Below are 25,358 nucleotides of genomic sequence, written 5' to 3' on the forward strand. Positions count from 1 at the left end.
TCTAAAGAGAGACTATTATATGAACTTAATGAGCCTCAAGTTGGTATCTACCTGTTCTAGGACTCGGATCTCCTGAACAGATTTACATTTGCTCAAAGCTGATTAACTCACTAGGGTCCTCTAATAAACCTAGAGTAGCAGTGGTGAAACATGAATGTGTGCCTACTACTGTAAATGGATATGCTGGTTGAAAGCCTCAGTAAGAGGGACCATGCATGGAATGAGTCCTGGAGATTAAACTATCCTCTTTCCCTTTAAGATGATCTTCACAGTTCAGAGCTGAGACACGATTGGGTGGTGTAGAGTTATCTCGCATTGATGCTGCCAATGCTGTACTTGTTGCTGGATTAACAGAAGGCTTCAGTTTCCAGGGCTGATGCTTTGATACTTTTCATCAGATCAGGATTCACTTTTATTTATTTTTAAATCTCATATAGTCACTATAATATAGTATGGTATGGTTTTCTGATCCTTTTTTCTCTTAATTATATTCAGAGATCTCTGAAGACAGATTTTCTTTAGGAACATCTGAGCAATAAAATAGCTACAGGACTTATAAATTGCCTCTAAATTTCCAGTGATAGTTTAAAACTTTCTAACTCTCTTCAAAGGAAAGTCACTTTTGATAAGCTTGTGTCTCTCTCCACTGAGTTTACCACAACAAAAGAATGTGTATTTGGATGAGGAATTGTCCAGAAGATCAGGTTTAGTTAAGATCCATTAAAATAGACAGTTATACTATGTCCAAAAGTATATATACTTTTGCTTGGCATTAATTATGTGAGTATAATATTTTAAACCTAAAATAAAAATATGCATATGAAATTTTTGTAAAACTTAATTTTGGTTGAGCAGAAAAAACATTTCATTACATAAATTATGCACATGTTTTTACACTTAATTGATATATGTTGCATGCTGCTGCTGTTGGAGGGAGAAGGGATTAGTATTCAGAGGACAGCTTGAGAATCGGAGGTGACTATTTAGTTGAACATCAAAAGTAGCAATGTAGTGAACTAAAGAAACTAAAGAAAATGTATGCTGAGCTTTATGGGCAAATGCTTTCAATGCTGGTCTTGTATTAGGCTGGACACAGATTTGTGTGCAGTTTGGTTACAGGCTCTGCAACAAGAATGAATAAAACTGAGATTATACAAAAAATGTAATTCTCCTTTGACTGTGTGCCTGGTGATCCCAATCTCTGGGATGCCCCTTCTCATTGGTTGATGGAAGCAGGATTGACAAAAGCCCAAAAGGTAGTATTTTGTGGTCCTGAAGAAGCTGGAGTAATCAGAGTGGTCTTATACAATAATCCCCCCAACAAATTTATAAGATTTGGAAAGTTCAGGATGAATCCTCCCTATCCAGCATACACCAAGGGGATGTAGCTCTTAAAGAGTTGTATCTCACATTCCTGTTGTGCAAAGTGAATGGAAATTTTTCAGATTTAGTTTTGGACCCTCTTGGTACAGATATTAGGTTATCCTGTTAGGCTGTCAATGGTGCCATGGATATTAATAAATGTTCCTATCACCTTGATAGAGATAATCTACAACAAAGGAGTTGAGTTATAACTATTTTTGATAATGTTCTGGGTTGGAACATCAATTGCCAGAAATCAAACTCTCCATGGAGATAACAGTAAAACTCCCAGAAACTTGGTTTTATCATCAACTCTCAAAAGAGCAAACTAACAGCCTTACAAGAAAGGAATAAGACCAAGAGTACAAGCTTCAGGCAGCCATCAGCAAGGTATTTTCAAAGGGACCAGCCAAAATCAGGGGCTTACTAAGTTTTTTTGGCAGAGATGTTGAGCAGTATCGATCCACTGTTGATCCAAGTGGCAACTGCAGGAATTCAGTGTTTCAGCTTCACTGAGTTGCAAAGGAGTCAATATCCTATGGCGATACTGTATGGATACAATCCTGGACTCCCTCCAGTCATGAATGTTGGAAGAGAGGTTTTACTATGAGATGCTACTCCAAATATCACCCAAGGCAATTCTCACAGTGGAGCATATTCTGGAAACCAAAAAAATGAAAATGACAGCAATACCAGCCTCTCCTGAACTTCACCTACATATTATAAACTATTTTTATCATCATCCCTCCCTGGAGAGTCATCATATTCTCTTACAATTACATAAGCAGCAAGACATAGAGCAACCACTCACAAAAAAAAAAATTCTGTTTGAGGAGAAGCACACCTGTTGTTACTCCAGATCATTCACATAAATGATCATTCAGTCTGGGAAATGGTCGATTGAACCCAGTGATGTTCATACTGTTAACTTCCCAGTTAGGATAACCTTAGTTTGACTGGTTTGCATCAGTGACAAATAACAAAGTTCAGACATAATGTCCAAAGCAAACTACCAGTTAGTACCAAAGGTCCACATGCCTGGTCAATCCATACTGCACTGTTCTACATCCAGACCTGGTCACGACAACAATAGCTGTTGACCAGCTAAGTAACTTGGACTGTAATTGTTTCTTCTGGGCATAGCCAATCCTTTTACACTAACAGGCTTAATAAGGGATTTGGAGAAAGGAGGAGGAGGATATAAATTAAATGTTGTTAATCTGTGGTCTAATTCTAAATGATTCAGCTCTCGTTGGCTTTGGTACACTTAGAGAATTGAGCTCTTAATAAATACATTTTAATCTGATCACAAAGTAACAAACAAATGAACTTCATTCCTTTAGTCCATTAATAATGGATGCATTTTAATTATAGTTAATGAAATTACAACTTGATACTTAAAAGTAAAAAGCCATTTTAAAAGTGTATTCCTTCTACATGTCACATATGCTGCCAAAATAGAATGTTATTTTTAAACTTTTCTATAAATGTTTTTGGTTTAAAACAAACAACTTAATAAGTTAACATGTTGACAGCCTGCTTTTTAAATTGGTTTTTCCTGAATTTATCATGAAGTAGAGTATATCTGGTCATGCAATGCATTAGTAATGAGCTTTGTACACAGGACACCAACTTCTGAACATCATTTTGAATCTGCATTCGGTGCCATTGCCCATAAATCTTTATTATAAGTTGAAATTTTAGTCTACCATCTATATTTTTACAGTACAAGTAGCTGTGTGACATATTATACCACACTTTCTTCACTTTCACTGGAAAATACTGAGGTGAATAATTTTTAATCCATAAACAACCATTTCAGAAAAAATAAACTCTTAGGGGTCTGTTCAGCAAAATGTCTACAGTTTTCTGGAATGCACAAAGGCCAGCCTATCCAGTGAAAAGGGCAAGATACTGCCTAGACCCTTCTGGGGACAGAAAATCATTTGGCAACTCTCTATAAAGACTATACTGGAGAGAAGACTGTCTCCCTGTACAGAGTCGTATGCTCCAAATGAATATATTCTATCTGGGAAGCACTCTCTTCCATTCAACCACCATAAAAATTCATTGTGGAATTTGAGTCAAGAATTTTCTGGTTTCCATGACTCTTCTTTTGAAAGAGAATTACTTCAGGCTAGATTGCCCTCTGAATTTCTTCTCTAGCTAAGTGACATTGTTTAAAAGAACCCATTCCTCCAGTTTCATGCCTTAGAACATCGGAAGAGATTCTAAGTATTCACTCTTACCCAGATGCCATATATAGCTATTAATGTGTAATGTTGACTTTGGCATTTGTGTCCACTTGTTAACGGGTGACACCTATTCAGGACGGTATCACCAATGCAGGGTGTTTTGCTCTGAGTAAAGCCTTAAAGGGGCATTGTCAACTTGAATATTTTGAATGGATTAGTTTAAAAAAATCAAGTATAAATAGCATATGTGGAATTTAATATATATTGATTATCTTCTGACGTTTATAACTGTCTTTTGCAGGAAAGTGGTTAGGTCCAAGAGTGACACCATGCCTCCTACCTCTGTGTCCATGTCTATCTGTCTTCCACTTGCTGTGACAGAATCAGCAGCATTCAGGATAAGGCCTCTCAACTTCTTTACTCTCATTGCCCTGAGCTACATGTATGGGGCTGGGGAGAGAAAAGCAGGTACCAGGGTCCTGCAGCTTTCTGTCATTCCCTGGTCCCATGGTGGATCCAGGAAATGAAAGAAAGTACCCACTTTCCAAGCTCCTATTGTTCCCATCCTCATGGAGGGTTAGAGAGAATGAAGAAGGGGAAGACTTGCTGTCTGCCTCCTACTCTCGGCTCTGTGCAGGGGTCTCCAAATTCGGAAACATAAATAGTGCTGCTGCTTTTATTAATAGTAAATGCTTTGGGGAAGAGAGTGCTCATCTGCTCGTCACAGACCAAGTAATATAAACATGCTACTTTATGAAGAGACAAGTGTAAGTGACCAACAAAACAGTGAATTTTATGTAAAGTGCTGTCCAGATGCACAAAGTAAACAAACTGGGGGCAAAATGTGTTTTGCTAGCAACCTTCAATTGTAATAACATTAGGGGTTTCTTGTAACTGAAGTAGGTATATGAAATTTTCAGACACAAATATGATTTTTCATGTTGATGGTATACTTGTAAATTGTCCAGAAACTGACTCAGGCTAAACTCAATAAAAATAAAAACAAAATGTTTCCAAATGTCTTATAAAAACCCTAATCACCAAAGCAATTAATTGGTCACTAAAGCACTTGAAACTAAGAACTGCTTCCAGTTTTTTGTCATTAATCAAGGTCAGTGCAATTCTGTTTTCTAGTTCATATTTTTAATCCACTATGTTCAAGCCTTTACTATACAAGCTGTACATTTTTTGTTGATTAAAATAAGTTTTGCCTTCTCTTAAAAGTTAGACATGTTGAGCTTCTAAGAGAACAAAGAGTGGGAAAGCTTTAGGATATGAAACTATGTAAATTATTCTCCTGTCAGGTTCCAATCACTGTGTCATCAATAGAGCCAATTGTCTGAGAACCAGTCAAATGTCTAACTGCCTATTGTTATGAAAGCATCATAAAATATATATTCTACGTAGAAGAAGATTTTGTAGCAAACAAAGAATCCAATGCTAAACCTTACATAGCATATATATATTTTTAGCCATATATCACACAGTACATTACACACTTTGTGAACCTCTGTGGGCATTAGCAGTACATTGAAAAGGGGATTACTAGTGGAAAGCTGGCATATGCAAAAATAAAATGGAGCTACCAAAGGTTCAATTTTCTATCAAATAAATCTTCTCATGCTGAGTAGGCTATTTAAACAAATCTTCTGAATGACAAATAATTTACCCTGTAAGAGAAATGCTCCCCAGTAACCATTTCTTATGGTTTCATATTTCAGGACCCATGATATACAGCCAACAAACTTAAGTTTTCCCTGTTAACTTTGACATTTGGCTTCCTTTAAAAAAAATTTACGGCCTGTTTCCTGACAACAAAATGAATTTCAATAAACAGAGTCAAATTCTCTCCTGGTATGCATGTGCAACTCCCTTTGACTTCAGAGGGCATAATTTGGCCTACAAAGTAAGAAACAGAATGCCTAGTCAAGACTGAGTAATCATTAAATTGCATAAAAGTCTCTTAATTATTCTGTCCCCATTTCTCTGACAGACACACCCTTGTCATACATCCACACCATCTAGATTTAAACGACAAAAGCTAACCACTTAAAAGGACATGTCCATTGTAAGCAGAATTCACTGTACTAATTTGTGCTCCCATATGATTTGTGCAGCTGTGCCTCATAACCTTTACTGGAGAACATAACCAAACGTTGTCTCTATCTGACTAACATTTGCCAAAATAAAAACACACACTTCAAAAGTATGAATGTCCAGAGGACTTATTTTTTTATTTTGGTATTTAATAGATAATTTTTTCCAGTATTATAGCAAGTGAAGGACACATTTTTCAAAAAAGTATTTACTTATTTTTAAGAGTCTCTGTAATCTGGCATTAACCATGTCTTTCATGTTGTAAACTGAAGGACTTTGGCTCAAGATAAGAGTTTCTTCCAGCCATAAGTAGAGGAATGACTTCTTTAGTTCTGTGACAAGGTGCTTTTTCTAGGAAATTAGAAGCTCTCATTCTGCCCTCATTTCAATAAATGAATGACTTTATGCATGGTGCTATTTATCTAGAGAAGGGTGTGTAGGAATACATACTGATATCTGGTACTACAATAAGATTACTTTTATATTATATAAATCTAAGAATTGTGATTATATCCCCTTAGGTTTTAAATGAGCACATTTGGAAAAATTGACAATTTGCCATCCTAACAGGCATCTCTATAGGACAGATTCTTCCATCTTTAATCATATGGAGTAGTAACTTAGTGTACAAACTGTCCCATTACTGATTTCAGTGGAATTACTTGGAGAGAAAGTAAGGTACTGATACTGATTAACATGGACATGGGCAGCAGAATCACACCTTTAGTTCTTTACAAACGTATCTTCCATAGTGTTGTGATTATAAATTAATTCATGAGAAGACAAAGATTGTGATTTGCTCAAGGCTACAGAGAATATCTGCCAGACGCAGGTTTAGAACTCAGGATATCATGGTTCCCAGTTCTGTGACCCCCCTCATTAGTGTAACTTTTTCATGATTTTTACCAGGTGTTTTTTCCTTTGGGTTTCAGGGAGTTAAAGCCCTTTATCCATTACAGAAAGTGCTTTTTGTTCTTGTTTTTGGATTGATGTCATCTTACATTCCAATTTGCTTGAAAGCTCTTCCAACTATATTCACACAATTGAACCTTGCAATCTTAGATTTGACTATTACCACAGTTCTAGTATTTATCATTTTCTTTGTGCCTTCGTTATTTTAGTTCAAGTCCAGTCCATATAAAATATAACTTGTCTTTGCAATTCTGCTTGCCAATAAATTTCTCTTGAGGCCCATATTATATCTTGTCATATCTCTCTTCCCCCCACCCCCCAATGTAGACCTTTTCCTTCTTCTGGGAACAGTTTTCTTTTTTAAACAGTATTCAGTAGAAAATCTCTTTATCTATTGTAACTCTTTCAAAATCCAACCCTATGATATGCTGATTGTCCTGAAAAGTTATGTGCATTCTCTGCTGCCATTCACTCTTATAGTATATCAGTTGAGTAACAGGTTTATATTGAAAAGAAATATAGTTTGGCAATAGTTTTTTCAGTTAAACACTGTTGTTTTGTGCTACAGTACTTCTGTCACCAAAGCCATTTGTTACTGGCAAATGGGAGAAATCTTAAAGGCTCTCAGGTCTAGAGGAGTTTAATGTCTAATATTTTGGGGGGAAAATCTAATTGTTTTTTGCATAAATTATATGCCATCAGTAATGAGTCAACAAATCATAAGACCACTTGAGACTTTGCAAGTTTCATTGCAAACTCAATATTCAATCCACATTATTTAATATTCATCTTGTGCTTAGAACTTCATACCAGCAAATATCTGTCCAAGTCTGATTCCAACATTCCTCAGACTTACTTTTTAACATACATCTTTCTCCAATAAATAAATAATGGACTAACAATGAGGAAGAGGAGAAAGGAAAAAAGAGAAGTGGGATTTCTTTAAAGAAAACAAAAAAGGAAGCAACTAAATAACACTGATCTACAATTTTTGAGAAGTCGTCTGCTTCAGAGATAAAATGTGGTATTTATTATGTATTTTGATGTGCTGACTTCAAATATGACAATTAAAACAACTGGCTACTGTTTCTAAGATATTTAAGTTTTTACATTTTATGTCTATGTATATTATGTAGATAGTAGAGTTTTAATCATAAATTGTAAACCTAGGTCTTTTCATGTGTTTATGGTTGCTTTACATATATTTTCACCTGTCCTGTTATGTAACACTTTAAAAATCAGCAAAAGGGTTATATATATAAAATTATTACTGAAACAAAGCAAAAAACTATTATGTACATAGTTTATCCTATTCAGTGTCTACTCGCGCTTCTTGGCCTTGTCTCTTGTATTCATTAAATGGAGCATCGTCTTGCACTGTCCAGCATATAGTCTGCAAACAGGGATGGGCTCCATTTGCCCTGAGAGCGTTTTCCTTGTTGGCAATGGCTCGGTGAAATCGCTCGCCATGCTCGTCACTCACTGCTCCGCATTCGGATGGAAAAAAATCTAGATGAGAGTGGCAAAAAATGTATCTTTAAGTGATATGTTGCCAACCAGGCTTTTGTGTGCCTTGAGGAGGTTTCCACCAACAACCAGTAAGTTGTCTGCCTTGTATGTTTCCGAGAAAAATTTATTGCCACTAATTCGAAGCTTTCCATGCGTCTTTTCCTTGCCGTGCAGTGCATGGTCAAATGCATCATCTCGAAGAAGTTCATGATCTGAGGACCAACAAGACACCTTCCTTTATCTTAGCGTCACTTAACCTTGGAACATTTTCCATGGAGGTACTTGAAAACTGCTTGTGTTGTTGTCAATGGCCTTGACAAATTTTCATCAGATTCCACTGATGTTTAAGGGTGGTAACAAATTCTCCTGATTCAACAAGTTGTGGATTCTGAACACTTTTCCTCCCAGGCTGCCACTGACTGTGATGACCAATCTTTTCTTGGAATTGTTGGGTCTCTTCCGCTATCCATTCGAAGAACGCAAGCAGACTTTTGTTGTATTCCCCCCACGTCTGCGCAAGCCGAGAGCAACAACCTTCAAATCGCCACAGAGCTGCCACGGTGTTAGTCATAGTTTATGCACCTTCAAAGTGTTTCAATTGTCATAGTTTCCTTATAGGCGGCATGACCAACGATGTAGATGACAAAACTGCCATATGCGCAAAAACAGCTTGAAGACTCGGTCTTCGATAATCGCGTGAACAGTCTCCACTCATCTGATCGTATGATGTTGAGGGGCTGCCTCCACCATGATGGTTGTTGCAGGCTAAAGATCACTTCCATGAAGAAGAACTGGACAAGATCTCTTTGACGGTCAGGAAATTGGAAACCCTAACATTCACCTGTCAGAATTACACTGTGTAGTCTGGAGCTGAACAGCTAGACTAGAGCCAATCAACAATTTTAAGCACCATTTTCGTTCTCAGTGACCCAGAATTAGTAAAGTTTGACTACATTTATTTCAGAAGCATTTTGGCTGTAGAGCAGTGTAGCAGTGGTGAAATCCTAGAGTTAGGAGAGGAAGCTCAGTCCCTAAAGATAAAGTATTATATATTTATTGCCTAGGCCAAGATATTCAGAAGTGGGGTTATTTGGATGCCCAGCTTCAGAGCCTTTTAAAGAGATTGATTTTCATTAAGTGTTGAGTATGCAAAACAGAAAACCAGGCCCCTTTTAAAAATGTCTCAAGTTGGACCCTTAAAAATTGAGTCACTCAGAATGCTAGTCACTTTTGAAAAGTTGGCCTAGTATGATGAGGGATTCTCAAAAATTGTCTAAAGATTAAAAAGTTCAGAACTAGATTCTGATATCCTTACACTGAACATCACCTTACTCCATGCTTGTCTATTGACTTCAATGAGAGTACTCAAAGTAATTTACTACTTGGTGTGAGCAAGGACATTAGAACACAGTCCTTAATAAGTTTCATGAAGCTTCCAAACAAACCTGGACCAATTTATATTTGTGTATTCAAACTATGTAAAACTTGTGGATTTGAATATTTTAATATGAAATAAGATTTAACTTAGTGTTTCCAAGTGTGTTTACCTTTGCATTTTGGCCTTCATTTGAATCTAAAACTAAGGAGTCTCAACCCTACAATCTGTTCTGCAATAGGTCTGTTTTATAATAAAGATTCAGTTGCAGAATCAGTCCAGGGGTTCTGAACTCACATGAACTGAAAGAGGGTAAAAAAAAGAATTGGATTGCCAGAAGTATGCAACCTGAAGCCACCGAGTTTTTCACAGCTGTCTTTTAAGTGTCTGTAAGTGAATTATTGAACAGACTGTGCATTAAGCATTTTTAAGAATTTTGTTTCACAGCCTCCTCACCAGGGTATATCCAGGTTTAGGCTCTTCCACCTTGTTGTTTAGTTCTGGTTTCTCTCTCTCTCGACCTCTTCAGAATGCCCTCTCCATACTTATCACTTCCTTTTACTTCTTAGGCCCATTTCTTCCCCTTCATTTTCTGCCATTATGGGCAAAGCTGGGTGATAGTGAATTTTGTGCTCTATCCATATCTTCCTGTTGACTCTGTTTGCTATTGTCTTGTCTGTTAGTTCTATTGAAGCCAGTGTGAGAATAGCATTGGAGATTGTGCAAAGCCAGGATAGATGTCACTCTGGATGTTGATCCTCTTTAGGGATGTGAGGTTGTACCCTTGTTTTGTACTTTACTTGGAGTACTAGCATTAGAGTGTCCTAGAAAAATTCAGCTTTTTCTACTTATTCTGATTTGCAAGGCCTTACAGCTTCATGGAGAATACAGGAGGCTTTAGCAGTTGACAGAAGCCTTGGAGTATTGTTCAGGGCCCCAGTTCTGCAAGGAGTTCTGCATAGGTGAGAGGTTGCAGGATTCAGGTCTCATTTATAAAGTGGGTGTATGGGATTTCAGAAAGATCTATTCATATTTACAGTGAAAATCTTGTAAAGCACGGTTGTCACACAGGCTAAAGCATTGTGGCAGACTGTTGGTTTTAATTCATATACAATACTTGCAAATTTATGGCATTTAGAGGATTATTTTCACATAATTCAGATGTGAATAGACCTGGTCTTTAAAAGCTACAAATTCAACCTGTTGATTTTGTCAAGTCAGTTTCTCAGTGCTAAGCTTTATTTCTCAAATCTCTTCCTTTTGGGGGGATCATATATATATGGATTGTTCTATATTTTTGGTATACTGCACACTTAATATAATAAACAGGCAAACATGAATTATGCATAATAGAAATACCTGGGAATCAATTATTATGAATTAGTTATTTTTTCCTAAGAATGAAGTAAAATAATATATAAGAAAGAAAAGGAGAAGTAAATTATTGCAGGGCTGAAAATAAATTTTTGAAATAAAGAAAAGCATTCATTTCCTCTAACGTTAACCAAAAGATAACTGCTATGTAAATAATTCCTAAAGGAAACCCCAAGTGAGGTATATATAAAAGCTTATTCATTCTTCATTCATAAATTAGATTTTCAGATTTAGTTATACCATATCTCAGTCCATGTTCCCTGGGGAGGAGAGGATCTTCCTATCTGCACATGATGCGAATGTTAGCATAGAGCAAGATTGGTTAGGAAGTATTTTTATGCGCTGTGAATTACAAGTCTTCTGGAATGATGCTCATCAGTGAAAGTGCCACATCACAGTTAATGAAAATGCCAAAGTTTTCTGATATGATATCCAAAACCTTTCCTTAAAGAGATAATTTTGCTAAACAGGGGAGAGAGACTGTTGCCACACTTATCTGCAGGTTATATCATTCTTTAATATTTTGAGAGATTTTTAAATGGAGTATAGTGTCTTTGATTTTGAATCACTAAGGATGAAGATTGTGAGACTGCTTGAAAGAGAAACATAATTCAGAGAAAGTCTTCTGTTTGTTCCATTTATCCACCCTCTTGAGGAGAGGCAGCAAATTCCATCTGGTTGCTGAAACTGTCTGACGAACCAAATGTAATTCACTCAAAAAGGTCGGCCAGATTAGAAGATATCTGTACCCTTACATTGCTGCATTGCTATTCTTCCATCTAAATGATTGGAAAAGGAGGTCAATAAAGTCTCTTAAACAAATCTGATGACAAGTTCTCTCTCACTTATTTTTGTTATTATAACAGGCATATTTTTTCAGTTCTTTAATTTCTGATATTGGCAGGAGTATTGGGAAGTTCCTTAATGTATGATACATCATCATCTTCATAAGCACATTCTACTTTGAAAATGCTTTTATGTTTAGGCTTATATCAAATTTATGGAGCAAAAATGGCTCAGGAAAAGGGAAACAAAAGATGTCCGTCTGCCAGCTAAGACTGGCTATAGCTATATAATGTACTTGTAAAACAAGATAATGATCAAAAAACCTATTCAAACATCACCTTAATAGGAGTTGAAAGTTGCTTGTTGGCCCTAAATATCATTTATATTTTGTTCTCACTGTTCCTTTTAGTAGCACTCAGATTCTTTCTTTCAGAAGTTATTTTATAATCCCTTTTTATCTTCCAAAAAAGCCCTCTAGATTTCATGTTTGGTGAATCTCATATATAGGGAAAGTTACTAGGTTGGAACCATATTTATCACACTCATACTTAAGCCTTCAAATTTGTTATCTTTAGTTTTGGCACATTGTGATTAGGTGATTTTAAATCCCTACTGGCTTTCTAGCCAAATAAGGTTTGACATAACGTTCAGCTGTTGCAAACCTGACTTTCACAGAAATTATCTACATTTCATCTGTTCTGAAATCATGAAATTGGCTGCCTATTAGATAACTTACTCTACTTGAATTTTTTTATTTTTATCCTAATAGGCATTTCTTGACCGATTATCAACTGTACCTTTACTTTTTTTTATACTTTACTTTCTATGTTTCTAGCCATTACAGATCATCTTTTGAGATAAATCTGTGCACAAATGTGGTGAAAAGCATCAAGTAAAATCTATTTCTTGAGTCCTAATGCTACACTGTGTGTTTAATATTCATGGATTTAAAATATGCAGGGCTCCGATTGTGGTATGGGTATGCTTAAATTTAGGTTGGACATTTTGTTGTTTAATTTTGACTTCTTGACAGACTTCTTCATCTGCTTAATCTGTCTTTATTACTACTTAGCTAAATCTTGCAAAATTATTATAAAAAATTACCCGCCCAAGCACAAAACCTTCTTGTCTGCTCGTTAGCATGATGCTGATCAGATTATTGATAATGAAAAAAGCTAATGATATTTTGCTGACCTTTCAGAAATTACTCCGTATAATAAAGAACTAGAATTTTGCAAGCCTGATAAATAGTTACTAATGTATTAATATGAATAGTAAATTTCTGTTAGCATAGGGCTACTAAAAATTAGTAAAATAACTTTTTAAGAGCTAAACTGCATGTACAGTCTGTCCTGTGTAAGACCAGTAGCTGCACTGCCCTGAGAGAAGTACAGACATGATTCCTTCCCTACAACTTCTTTGCCCCAGGGGGTGTACAAATTTGCTAGGAGTCCTGATCAGCTTTGCTGACTAGTGCAGTTTTGGGCAGTGCTCTGGATCCTGTGCCCTCTGCTCATCTGCTTGCTGAAAGGAGGGCGTAGCAGACATGCTGCATCTGTTTATCCCATAGACCCAGGCCAAAAGTTCTGGGGATTCAGCAAACTGGAGTGGAGGGCCACTCCGTGGCCATGTAGGCTGGGTCACAACCTGGCCTTTTGTTGTTTGACAGCACTTAAACTTACATATGCCAATGGTGCTTTTAAGGTCTACTCCTGGAAGTAGAAAACTAATAATCAAGAGAAATTGTCAGTCACATGAAGTATGTAGGAATAAGCAGTATAGAGTGTTATATTATCCTGTTCTTCGAGTGATCTTTGCACCATAGGTGTATATCCCTGATGATGGAATGTTTCAAAGCAGTGCCTGTTGGCGTGCTCTCTCATCCTCTCCCGTCTCTTACCTCACTGTTATTGGACATTCTGAGGGTGAGACTATAAAAGTGGACGTGGTGAGTCAGCTGTCTCAGTTCCTCACAACTGTGGCAGCAGACAAACTAATCTCTTTAAAGACTCAGTGCTTTAGATAGATTTCTTAGGTTGGTGGGATTAGTGTTAGAAATTTTCTTATTTTCTTTATAGAAATATTTTATTTGTTTTTATTCTTCTTCTAGTTTTTGGCCTTATGGGTGCTCCACATTATTGTGTGCACCCACCCATGCTCCTTCATGCTTCTGGAGATTTTTCTTCAACAGTGTTGGAGAGTCCATCCCTTCGCCCTACACATCCTCATGCTCCAAACCAGAGGTATATAGGGAGAGGCAGACCTGCTGCCACTCTGGTTCCTTCTCAACCGCCTGCAGCCGGAGAGTTGTGATGCCCACTAGCTTATCTTCTAGCTATCAGTGCTTCTTTGTTCATGTATTTTTAAATCTTATTTTATTTTAGTTTTCTTTAAAGTTTGTGCCTTTATTCCCCCACATTCCTTCTTTTTTTTCGGGTGGCTAGGGCCTCCATTACCTTTAGGCTTTCCTCAACTGTGGACTTTCCTATGCTGGTTATACCCAAAATCCCAGGCTTCAATCCCTGCTAGATCTGCTGCAGGTCTTTTCCCCTCCAGCTGCCTTCACTGCCTTAGAGAGTCCCACATCCCATCAAAGTGCACAGTCTACACCAGGTACAAGAGCAGATTGAAGAAGCTGAGGGAGGATAAACTTAAGGTGGTCCTTATGGAGTGCTCATAGAAACCTGCAGAGTCTGATTTCTGCCCACTCATTCCCTCCCCCACCGCCTGTACATTGGCCTCAGCTTCTGAGTCTTCCAGTGAGCTCTTCTGCTTTGGCTCAGGCTCCAGTGTGCAAAGACCAAGGGACAACTTAAGAGGTCTCTCAGCACTCTCAGAAGAAGAAATTCAGTCACCTGAAAAAGAATCCAAGTGCTAGGATCAAATCTTCTCAGAGACCAGTGTCTGAGGAGACCTCGCCTCCCATTCCAAGTACCAGTGAGACTCTTACTTCCAGCACTGAGGACCCAGTACAGCCAAAAAGGCCTTCTAACACTCAGCATAGTGAGAAGTCTTTCAACAAACAACCCCATTTGCCACGGCCTCAATACCTTTTGAAGTTTTCTAGACACAGGGACTCTTCCAATAAACCACCTGCCCCAGCTTTAGCATCCTCTGAATGTCAGAGGCATAAGAAGCATACAGACCACTCATCCACTATTAACATCGTCCACTAGTGGATGGTGTTCATGACTCACCTTAGCGTGAGATTGCTGCACCCAATTGCTGGAACCACCATCATTCCTCTCCCATGAGGACTTCCCTATGGCAGAGGAACCTGGTTCCCCTCTTCTGAGAGGCTGAGAGGATGCCCTTCTGGGTGCCAACCTGCACCTACTTACCAGTAGGTCCTACCATATCTCCTCACAAAAACTGGGCAACTGGTACAAACTTGGAGACCAACTCCCATTTGGCTGCAGGCACCTATTTGACTGCCAGTACAGACACCTCTAACCCCTTCATTGAGCACATATAATGATACATCTTTAGAGTTGGACATCTCGGTCCAGGATTCAGCTATCTTTACCTTCCAGTCTCCATCCTCTCAATGTACCCTGCTGAGGAAACTATGGGAATTAGTCATCACCCTACCTGCCTACCTAGACAGGAACACCCCTTCGATCCTGCTCCCTTTCCATACGCCCGACCGCATTGGGTATTCTGAAACCCTGGAGTCCCCTGAGAAGACCAGTTTTAAAGAGTGCCTTTATATTAGAAAGGCCCACTAAGATGAGCAACCTATAATATCCAGGGAATGTCCTGCCCAGAAAGCTTCATCATCTCAGGGAGACTTTGCAGAAGATCAGGAGCCAAGAATTGAGTGGTAAGCACTCCCTTCCAATAAATCCTCATGGATACCCGTTGACACAGGGGCAGCCAATCCTGCCCCTACCAGGGCCCTGGACTGGGACGCAGTGGATTAGGGTGGGCCAGCGTCCCCCTGCCATCCCGCCCCAGGTGGCTGACCCCCTGCAGGGTGCAACAAGGCTCTAGCCTAGGACAGGAGCTCCCTTACCACTCACCTTTGAAGACTTTGTTTGCTAGTAGTCTGAGCTCCAAGCAGGCTAAAGCCAACCCCCGAAAGACTGTGTGTTTGCTGGCTGCCTGAGCCCCACCCAGGCCAACGCCAGCCCTGATAGACTGTTTCAGGACTGCCTACTGGAGCTACTTAAGCCCAGGCTAAAGCCTGGTAGGCACTGTTAATCATGCAGCTCTATTGGGAGGCTCTTCCCACTTGGACAGACTCCAGCCCTAACCCAACAGAATGAGCCTGAGTGGCCTGCCTCCGAGCTCGAGAGCAAGGCACATTACAGGGACCATTAAACTGGTCCCATCCAAATTCACTCCAGGTACTTCCTGGTTCCCAAGAAAAAAGCGGGATGGAGTCTGATCCTGAATCTCAAGACTCTGAACATTCTTATCCTGATATAGAGAGTCAGGATCTCTTGCAGTGATTATAAAACATCATTGTATCCAGGGGACTGTTTAGTGTCTCTCGACTTCCAGGCTGCATACTTATGTATAACTATGCGTCCTACTCAGACATTTCCCATGCTTCATTGTTGGAGATGATCACTACCAAGACTGGGTCCTCCCTTTCAGTCTCTCAATCCCACTGAGAGTCTTTACAAAAGTTCTGTAGGTGGTTACCTCCCATCTTCCCATATGTGATGATGCGGTTCTGGCAGGACCCAACTGATAGAGCCAATTTAGGGCCAATTGCTTAAACAGGGCAGTTAGTGCCCAAGGCTGGGGTTTTTCTGCCTCTAGGCAAACCAAACCAGCCATACAAAGAGGACTTTGGTTTCACCCCTCTGGCTAATCACAAGTCACACAAGCAATTCCCTTAGACACTCCAGTTTCCCAGTATCACCACCAGTGCCACTCGTCCTGGGGATGAATGGTTATGAAATCCAACACCCCAATAAAGGAAAAAGGTTCTCTGGATCCCAAAGAATCAAGCCCCAGACCCAGGTCAATATAGAAATCAGATCTTACCCAGAAATCACGCTGTTGCCAATCCTTTAGAATCTAAAATCTAAAGGTTTATTCATAAAAAGATGATAAAGATGAGAGCTAGAACTGGTTAAATGGAATCAATTACGTACAGAAATGGCAAAATTCTTAGTTCAGGCTTGTAGCAGTGATGGAGTAAACAGCAGGGTCAAATCAAGTCTCTGGAATACATCCCCCACTGGGATGGGTCATTCAGTCCTTTGTTCAGAGCTTCAGTTTGTAGCAAAGTTCCTCCAGAGGTAAGAAACAGGATTGAAGACAAGATGGAGATGAGGCATCCGTTTTTTATAGTTTTTTCCAGGTATAAGAACCTCTTTGTCCTTACTGTGGAAAATTACTGCAAAATGGAGTCTGGAGTCACATGGGCGAGTTCCTGCATACTTCACTGAGTTACAAGGCATATCTGCCTTCTCTCAATGGGTCAGTTGTATAGCTAATGGTCCTTAATGGGCCATCAAGCAGGCTAGGCAGACATAACACCAACTTGTCTGAGATGTCTCCCAGAAGCATAGCATAAGTTTGAAGTTCAGACAGTACAGAGCCAATACTCATAACTTCAACTACAAAATGATACATGCATATAGACAGCATAATCATAACCAGCAACTCATAACCTGGTCTTAGACACCTGATATGACCCCCTTTACATAAGATTTGTTGCCACTACAGGACCTTGGTTGCAACCATGGTCTATATGGTCCTAGATTATATCAACGTCACACCATACCTGGATGATTGGCTTCTCAAGGACAGCTTCTTCTGTAAGGCCTTAGCTCTTTTTCATTCCTTGGGCCTCCGCCTCAATGCAAAGAAATCTAACTTAATACCTATTCAACTGATAGACTTAATCAGAGCCATACTGGACTCCATAATTGACAGTGGATACCTACCTACAGAGAGGTTCAACATGTTGTCTACTCTCTTATCTACTGTGCAGCAGAGTCCTGAGACTACAGTGAGGTCCTGCTTACAACTCCTTGACCATGTAGCGGTTTGCACATTTGTAACACACCATATTAGGCTTCACTCAAGATGTCTCTAACTGTCTCAGAACGGTTTATAAACCCATCAGACACCTCCTGTCCAAATGAGTGTCCATTTCCCAGAAGGACTTAAAGTCTCAACTGATAGAAGAACCTCTTCAGGCTTTTCCTCAGGATATTTTGTTTGCATCTACCTCTCAGAAGGATTATCCTCACAGAAGTATCCATATTAGTTTAGGAAACTCATCTTCAGGACTTCACAGCACAGGGCAAGTGGACCCCCCCAGGAATCATTGCTCCACCTCAACATTCTTGAACTATGGGTAGCCCACTATGCAAGCCATCATTTTTTACCCAAGATCAAGGGTCATGCCATAAGGATCGTGACTGACAACAGGGCGGTAATGTACTACATCAACAACCAAGAGGGAGCAAAATCCCCATCCTTATACATAGAAACAATTAAGCTCTGGAATTTGTGTTTAACCCATCAAATTGACATATCTGTGGCATACCTACCAGCTATGCAGAACACAAGGCAGATGCTCTGAGTGGGTTTTTCCATCAGGATCATGAATGGGAACTGAAATCTTTTGGAAGATCTGCCTCACCTAGGGTACCCCCAAAATTTTCTTGACATCATGCAAAATGAAATGCCATCACTTCCGCTTGAGGGGCAGGCTGCTAGACACCTACCCTCCGATGCCTCTTTTTTTCAAAGTCCTAAATCTGCTGAAACAGGAAAAGGCAATGGTTATCTTTATAGCTCCAACATAGCTGAGGCCAGTACGGTTTCGACAACTGATTCAACTAGCATTGAGATCGCCTCTTTTTTTCTCTTTGGCAGCAGACCTTCTGACCTCAGGCCATATAACCCACCCCAATTTCTCATTGCTATACCTCTAGGCATGGTTCCTCAATGGCTCTTGAGCCTATAACAGTACTGTTGTCCTGAGATGTAGTCTGTACTGCTGAACAGTAGGAAGCCTGTCCTAAGAAAAACCTACCTGCATAAGTGGAAGCATTTCTAGCTTTGGTGCACACAACAGATGTTGTCTCCATCTGAGTCTTTTCTCTCTACTGTACTGGACTATCTGTTGAATTAAAAAACCCAGGGATTATCTTTCAGCTCTGTCCAGGTCCACCTGGCTGCCATTAAAGTCTTCCACCAACCCTTGGAGCGGTTTCCAGTTTTTCACTCACTCTACCACTATAAGAGTCCTGAAGAGTTTAACCAACCTCTTTTCTCACATAAGACAGCCCGCTCTACTGTGGAATGTTAATTTTGTCCTCAGAACTTTGAGGAAAAACATCATTTGATCCCATAGGGAGTTCCTCTCTCCTCCCTTTGTCCCTTAAAACTGCATTCCTTCTTATCTGAGTCATATGAATGAGCAAACTGGGTATCCTATAGCTGATCCACCTTACACAGTGTTCTGCCAAAACAAGATGACTCTTTATCCCCATCCTTGCTTTCTACCTGAAGTCTCCACAGGCTTCCACATCAATTAAGGCATCCAACTACTATTTTTTTATCTCACACCTCATGCTTCAAGGGAAGAGGACAGTCTGCATATTCGAGTTGGTTGGTGAGCCCTCACTTTCTCTCTTGACAGGATTAAAACTTTTTGATCCTCTCTGACTCTTTGTCTCCATTGCTAACTCCTCTTTCCTCACAAAGACTATCTAAATGAGTCTCAGGTTGCATCCTAATGTTATGAAACTTCTAGGGTGCACCCTCCATCTTGTGTGGCTGTTCATTCCACCAGAGCTTAGTCTACCTCTATAGTTCTGTTTAGGAACAGACCTACTGCAGACATCTGCAGAGGTGTCACTTGGTCATTAGTGCATGCTTCAACTTCCAACCATTGGATATAGTTATACCTTTTGTCTTCTAGATTGAAGACCCCTCTGATATCAACTTTCTGTTTCCCATGTAAGGTACTTATAGATTGTGATCGTCACCCCTTCACCTTGTCTTTGTTAAGCTAAGCAAATGGAGCTCTATATCAGGAATCTTTCACTATAAGGCATGTTTTCTAATCCTTTAGTCATTTTTGTGGCTCTTTACTGAACCCTCTCCAATTTATCCTTCTTGAATTATGGACATCAGAACTGGACATAGATCTGTAGTGGTTGCACTAGTGCCAAACACAGAGATAATATAACCTCCATACTCCTACTTGATATTGGCCTGTTTATACATCCAAGTATTGCATTGGCCCTTTTTGGCACAGCGTTGCACTGGGAACTCATGTGCAGCTATTATCTATTATAACCCCCAAATCCTTTTCAGAGTCACTGCTTCCCAGGATAGAGCCCTGCATCCTGTTAGTATAACACTGAGGGGAGAGAAGGAAAGAGGGGTGCAAGCACTCCGGTGGACATTCCTAGGAAACATTCCACCAACAGCTGCTCTATTTCTACATCCCATGAGGATGAATGCACAGAGTCCATCTCAAAGAACTACAGTTTCAGGTGAGTAACTTTCATTTATTGATCCACAGGTGGATCAATTAAGTTAACGATGTTTGCCCCTCCCTGAAATCCATGGTGTATACTGATCCTGTCTTTGTATTGTGTACAAAGTTAATCTTGTAAATACAATCCTCATGAGTTACACTATAATAGTGATTGTAAGATTTAGATTCTTTAAGCAAAAAATCCATATATCAGAAACTATGTAAATTAAGTGATTTCAGTGTGCCTTGAGATATAATCCATACTGTTCAGTATCATTCATTAATCATCAGTTTCACTTGACACTAGAAACCCTTTGTTGTTCGTAAGTGTGTTTTTTATTTCAATAATTTAGTACTATTTTCTTTTGATAATTTATTGTTTAAAAGGAAGTGGGAGAGGTGTAGAAAATCAGATTATTATGTACAAAACCCTCAAAATCAGTGTTATCTTGTATTTTGTTTTGCTTTATTTTACATGTTTTAATGTGACTTAAAACAAAATAGGGTGTCATTACCATTCTTGTTCCCAAATGTTTGGTTTGGCATTTGATCCAAGGCCTCAACTGCAGACTGAAGTGCCAGCAGCTGAAGCTGAAAACAAGACTGTGGTGGGCAAACTCAAGATTTAATTTCAGAAAGAGTGTTTATATTTTCCCAGGGGCCACATTAATGAGAGTCCAAGCCCTAAGTGTTACCACCAACACATTTTAAAGGAGCAGTTTCCCATTTTTTAAAGCGTGGTGTCACCTTGAGTATGTTTCTTAATTTTTTTTCTCTCTCCTGACTTTAAAAGAAAAGCAATAAAGCTGTATCATTTTTGGCTGTGTATCATTTTCACAAAGATACGTGTAATCTGTCTGTGCCACAAAGATGCATTTTAGACTGCTCAATCACATCTGTTATTTCCGTATCAGCAGTTTTCTGATCGTTCAGCTTTGAGGTAACAACATGAAACATAGTGCTATGCAAAAAATCGCTATTGGCCAATATATATACATGAGTGAAAAGGGCCCAGTAATTGGGGTGCTGAAGCCGGACTATGCTACATCACCCATGCCATGGTCAGGGTGGACTTCTGACCAGTAGGTTAGTGCCAAGAGTGACAGTGATGATGGGGTCACTGAGAGTTCTTTAGCTCATTTTCCTGTTCATTCAGCTGGGCCTGTTTTGTGGCTTTAATAGGATTAAAGAAACATTTACATTGAGGCTTTAGGAGCATTTTCACACTGCTCCTTTACCCAGCTCAAAGAGCACTATAAACCCAAAGAATTAAGTAGGGGATTTATGTTAACACTGTAGTGTAAAATGAGTTGGTGCACCTGGCTCTCCCTGTTTTCTCCCTATTGAACAAGGCATGCTGAAGCAGTGTGCTGTGTGTGAATGTATGATAGAGAAATTAGCTTAAGATTTCCCATGCTTAGGAAATGCCTTCTAGTCCATAAAACTTTTGGTATTATCATGATCATTTTCAAATATTAAATTAAAATCGATGGCTCTCATAATGTTGGGAGGGTACAGTATTCCAGTTGCTAGGCCCTTCTAGGTGGAGACATATTTCAGCATATACAGCTGCTAACTTGAGCATTTGTTTGTGGGCTTCTCTTTCATTTCATTATCTGTCACAGTTTCATACCACATCATAAATCTCCAAGCTGTACTACGGGATCTTTATTTTTTTTTTTTAAATCAAAAAGCAGGGGTCAAGAACATGGCCAAACTGCAAGCCTCTGACAGACACAGAATTTGCCCTCCCTCCCAACGTGTAGCCCCACTGGCCAGACCGGAGCTTCCCCCCTCGCCTCCCCCACCCCCCCCCAATATGGAAGTGAAACTAATTCTGTACACTTTGTTTTTATTTATTATAAAACATGACAGGAATGACTAAATACACAATTATTTTAATTTTAATTTGATTTAATTTTAAATCATGCTGACTTAAGTAATTTAGTTGAAACTATATGAGAAAACTTGTGTGTGTGTGTGTGTGTGTGTATTACAACTGCCATATAATAAAGTTACAAGAATATGAAATTCTGTCTTAAAACAAGTAAAAGCTGTTCCATTTGTTCTTTTGTGTATCTCTCCACTGTATTAATCTACAAAGAATTAGACTGATTTTCTACTCATTATTCAGGCTAAACACTGATCAAAAGTGAATTTTTGCTGAGGAAAAGACTGCAGAACCAATCAAAATGGGGTGGGGAATGGCAGACTAAATTGCAGCCTTCTGTAGTAAGATGACTGTTGGATATTATGGTGTGTCAAAGCTATGTTCATTGTCATGTAGCTGTGTTGTATTTATAACCTTTCCATGCATCAAGAAAATTACTGTGAGATCCATAAACTGTGGATTTCGGACTGCCAACCCGAAATCATATAACATGCACTGGTGTAAACTGTTCATATGAATAAGGGTTTTCAGGTTATGCTCCCTCAATGCCCCTCACCCATATTTCAGTGCCGGGGGGATTGTTTATGAGACTATCATAGGTTAGGCAGCCCCTTGCATCGGGAAAAGAAGGGGTAAGCCGAGCAGCTCTGGAACCTTGTTTTTTCAGGCTCCCTTCCTTCCCCTTCAACCAGAATGCACATGGTGACTGTGCCTCGGTTGAAAGGGGAGAGATAAGGGAATGGAAGAGGTTACCTCACCACCACCCTGTTGTCCATTTGCCAGGCCATGTGGAGAGGAGAGACCTAATGGGCTCTTCTGCCCTTCACCACTTCTGTATGTAAAGCCATTATGGGCAAATAGCAGCCATTTTCCTGCCATTGTTTCCTCACCCTGCCTATGCTTTGACTGTGATTCTCATACGCTGTGGGTCTGACTGGTTTGGGTTTTTGGGAGATGAGGAAGGAATTTTCCCCTCAAGACAGGATTGACGTGTCTGGCAGCGGGGAGGTTCCCCCTCACATCATTCTGGAAGCCCATTTTTAGGTTAATAGAAGAGTAGGCGTACATTTAGTAAGAGGAATTAGTAATTTTCTCACAACTTGTTGCTGTTGTGCAATGCAGCTCTCAGAGGCATACATGAGTAAGATGTCAGGGTTGGAGGAGACTGTAAGTCTTTGCAAACGGAGGAACCCCTCATGATTACCTTCATTCCCCCTTGCAGAATGAGGACAAGAGCATTAAGAAGCGGGCTGAATCCACCTATAACTATTGGTTATATAGCATGAGGCCAGTTAGCACTTCACTGGACTCAAGTTAAATGCCTGGTATTGGGGGGTAGGGTGGTGAGACTTAGGTGCTCCCCTTTGTTATTAAAGTAAATATTAGTAAAGTTGAAGGCTTCCACTTTGAATCTATCTCCATGTTTTTTCTCTCTTGCATATCTTGATCAGCAATGTATTCCAGCAATTCATATAATTCAAAGTAAATGAGTGAAGGAATGTCAATAAACTTTATTTTGAATACATAAACTTGGATATCTTGGCAGGTATGACAGTAATTGTAAAATGTTTTATTTAATGTGATGTAATCCACATTTCTACATAAATCATTTCAAAGTTTAATCAGTCCAGCACGATCAACTTGGATTAATTACTTTTGCGTAAACCATCTATAGTTTTCTCTTTTCTCAGTTATAGGGCAGATCCTCTTTTAAGTTCTGTTTGCACCATCCAATGGCATCGAGTGGATTTAAAAGTTGAGCTAAAGCTGCAGCTGAGGATTCCCTTAGCAAATGGGGATTTTACCCACTCCATCCCACCCCCTGGACACAATAAGTGATTGGAGGCAGGGAGGGTGTGTGTCAGGCATAACTGGAGACCAACATAAAGCTACCTATGTATCCCACACACACACACACAACAAGTACTACTCTGGCATATCTGGGGATCTGGTCCATTATCTGGGGATCTGGTCCATTTGTAACAGATGGTCTCTTTATACTAACTTGTTTGCTGTATGACTCCAAAATTGTATGATTTTTTTCTACAGCAGAAAACATGAGCCTTACAAAGATATTATAAAAAGATATTTCACTGAAAGCTATGTGAGTTACTCTTTCAAGAGCCAATTTCATTTACATATTTTCATAAAAAAAAAAGGTTCTAGTTACCAAAATAGTTAAAATAAATACTTCCACAACATTTGTCTTATTTATGCAATAAAATAACTCTATCCTTTACTTGAAGAGGATGGGGTAGGATGGCCTAGAGAAGGGATTATGAGAGGGTATTTAACTTTTTGAGGTTTAGACTGTTGAGTTTATGAATAAAATCCTCTTTTTCCTTAAACATCATACAAGCACCCAAAAAGGTTGGAATTGGGTTCATTTTCATATATTTAAAAATAAAATAAAAGTTTTACTGTGTGTGTTTTTTTTCCTCTACTCACTAGTGGTCCCTTGTGATTTATGAATCATAAGGCTATTCCATTCCTATTAGAGTAGTTAGCTAATAAAGGGACTTCTGTACAGAACATAAATTGTATGACACCTTTACACCTTATACTAAAGATTACTTATTTATTAGTTACATTTGGTGTAAAGGTAAAGTGTAATCCTCTTTCTGTCTTCTTGAGTTCCTTGATTTTATTTTATCGTTGATATTTAGTTATAAGTTATCAGTTATAGGGGATGGATCACTCAGTAATTGCCCCGTTCTATTCATTCCCTCTGGAGCATCTGGCATTTGGTCACTGTCAGAAGACAGGATACTGGGCTAGACGGACCACTGGTCTGACCCAGTATGATTGTTCTTGTGCTTTTAATTTATCACTCATGTCCAAAGTACAGTTATGTTCACTTGTATCTAAAGCTATACTCAACTTACCAGCTGTAGATTTTTTTTCTATTTTAAGTCATTGTTTGCTTGCTAGGTACACTATAAAAATTAGTTTTATAAATTGAATTGAGTCCAGATGTAACCCGTACTGCTGTATGTCATTCCATTGAAGTGAAATAAATAGTCATTTTCTGTGATCAGATGTAGGACTTCAATGCGAGTACATCCAGTAATAAGTGCTTACAAGATTGAGCCCAAAGAGGCAGATCCAGTCACTTCCTCTACAGGTTCAGAGGAGCTCCTTATAAGTGGAAATGCTGCATTTCCACCACTTAGTGGGGGAGTCAGATGTACTGAGCCAGGCAGGGTTCACTCTGCTGCACAGCACAGAGCCCTGCTTTGTGGAGTTTCCTATAAACCAGGGTATAGGACTGTCATAAACAGATAGCTAAGGGTTAATATCTCTTTCACCTGTAAAGGGTTAACAAAACAGGGACCTGGAACACCTGACCAGAGGACCAATCAGGAGACAAGATACTTTCAACTCTGGGTGGAGGGA

At 39.2% G+C, this 25,358-nt stretch overlaps 1 protein-coding gene across 3 annotated transcripts in view; it reads left to right on the forward strand.

The window, feature by feature from the left end:
• The window catches only part of CCDC91 (coiled-coil domain containing 91), a 364,298-nt gene that overhangs the window by 314,504 nt on the left and 24,436 nt on the right, over window positions 1-25,358 (forward strand). Inside the window, exon 13 of one of the 3 annotated variants that reach the window (XM_075070673.1) lies at window positions 19,906-19,962. The exons of the other annotated variants lie outside the window; for them this stretch is intronic. Within the exon in view, the coding sequence (XP_074926774.1) occupies window positions 19,906-19,926 (21 nt within the window). The 3' untranslated portion in view covers window positions 19,927-19,962. Of the gene's footprint in view, window positions 1-19,905; window positions 19,963-25,358 lie in introns of those variants that run through there. 3 annotated transcript variants of the gene reach the window in all.

Source organism: Chelonoidis abingdonii, chromosome 1 (genome assembly GCF_003597395.2).
Source record: "Chelonoidis abingdonii isolate Lonesome George chromosome 1, CheloAbing_2.0, whole genome shotgun sequence".
NCBI lineage: Eukaryota > Metazoa > Chordata > Testudines > Testudinidae > Chelonoidis > Chelonoidis abingdonii.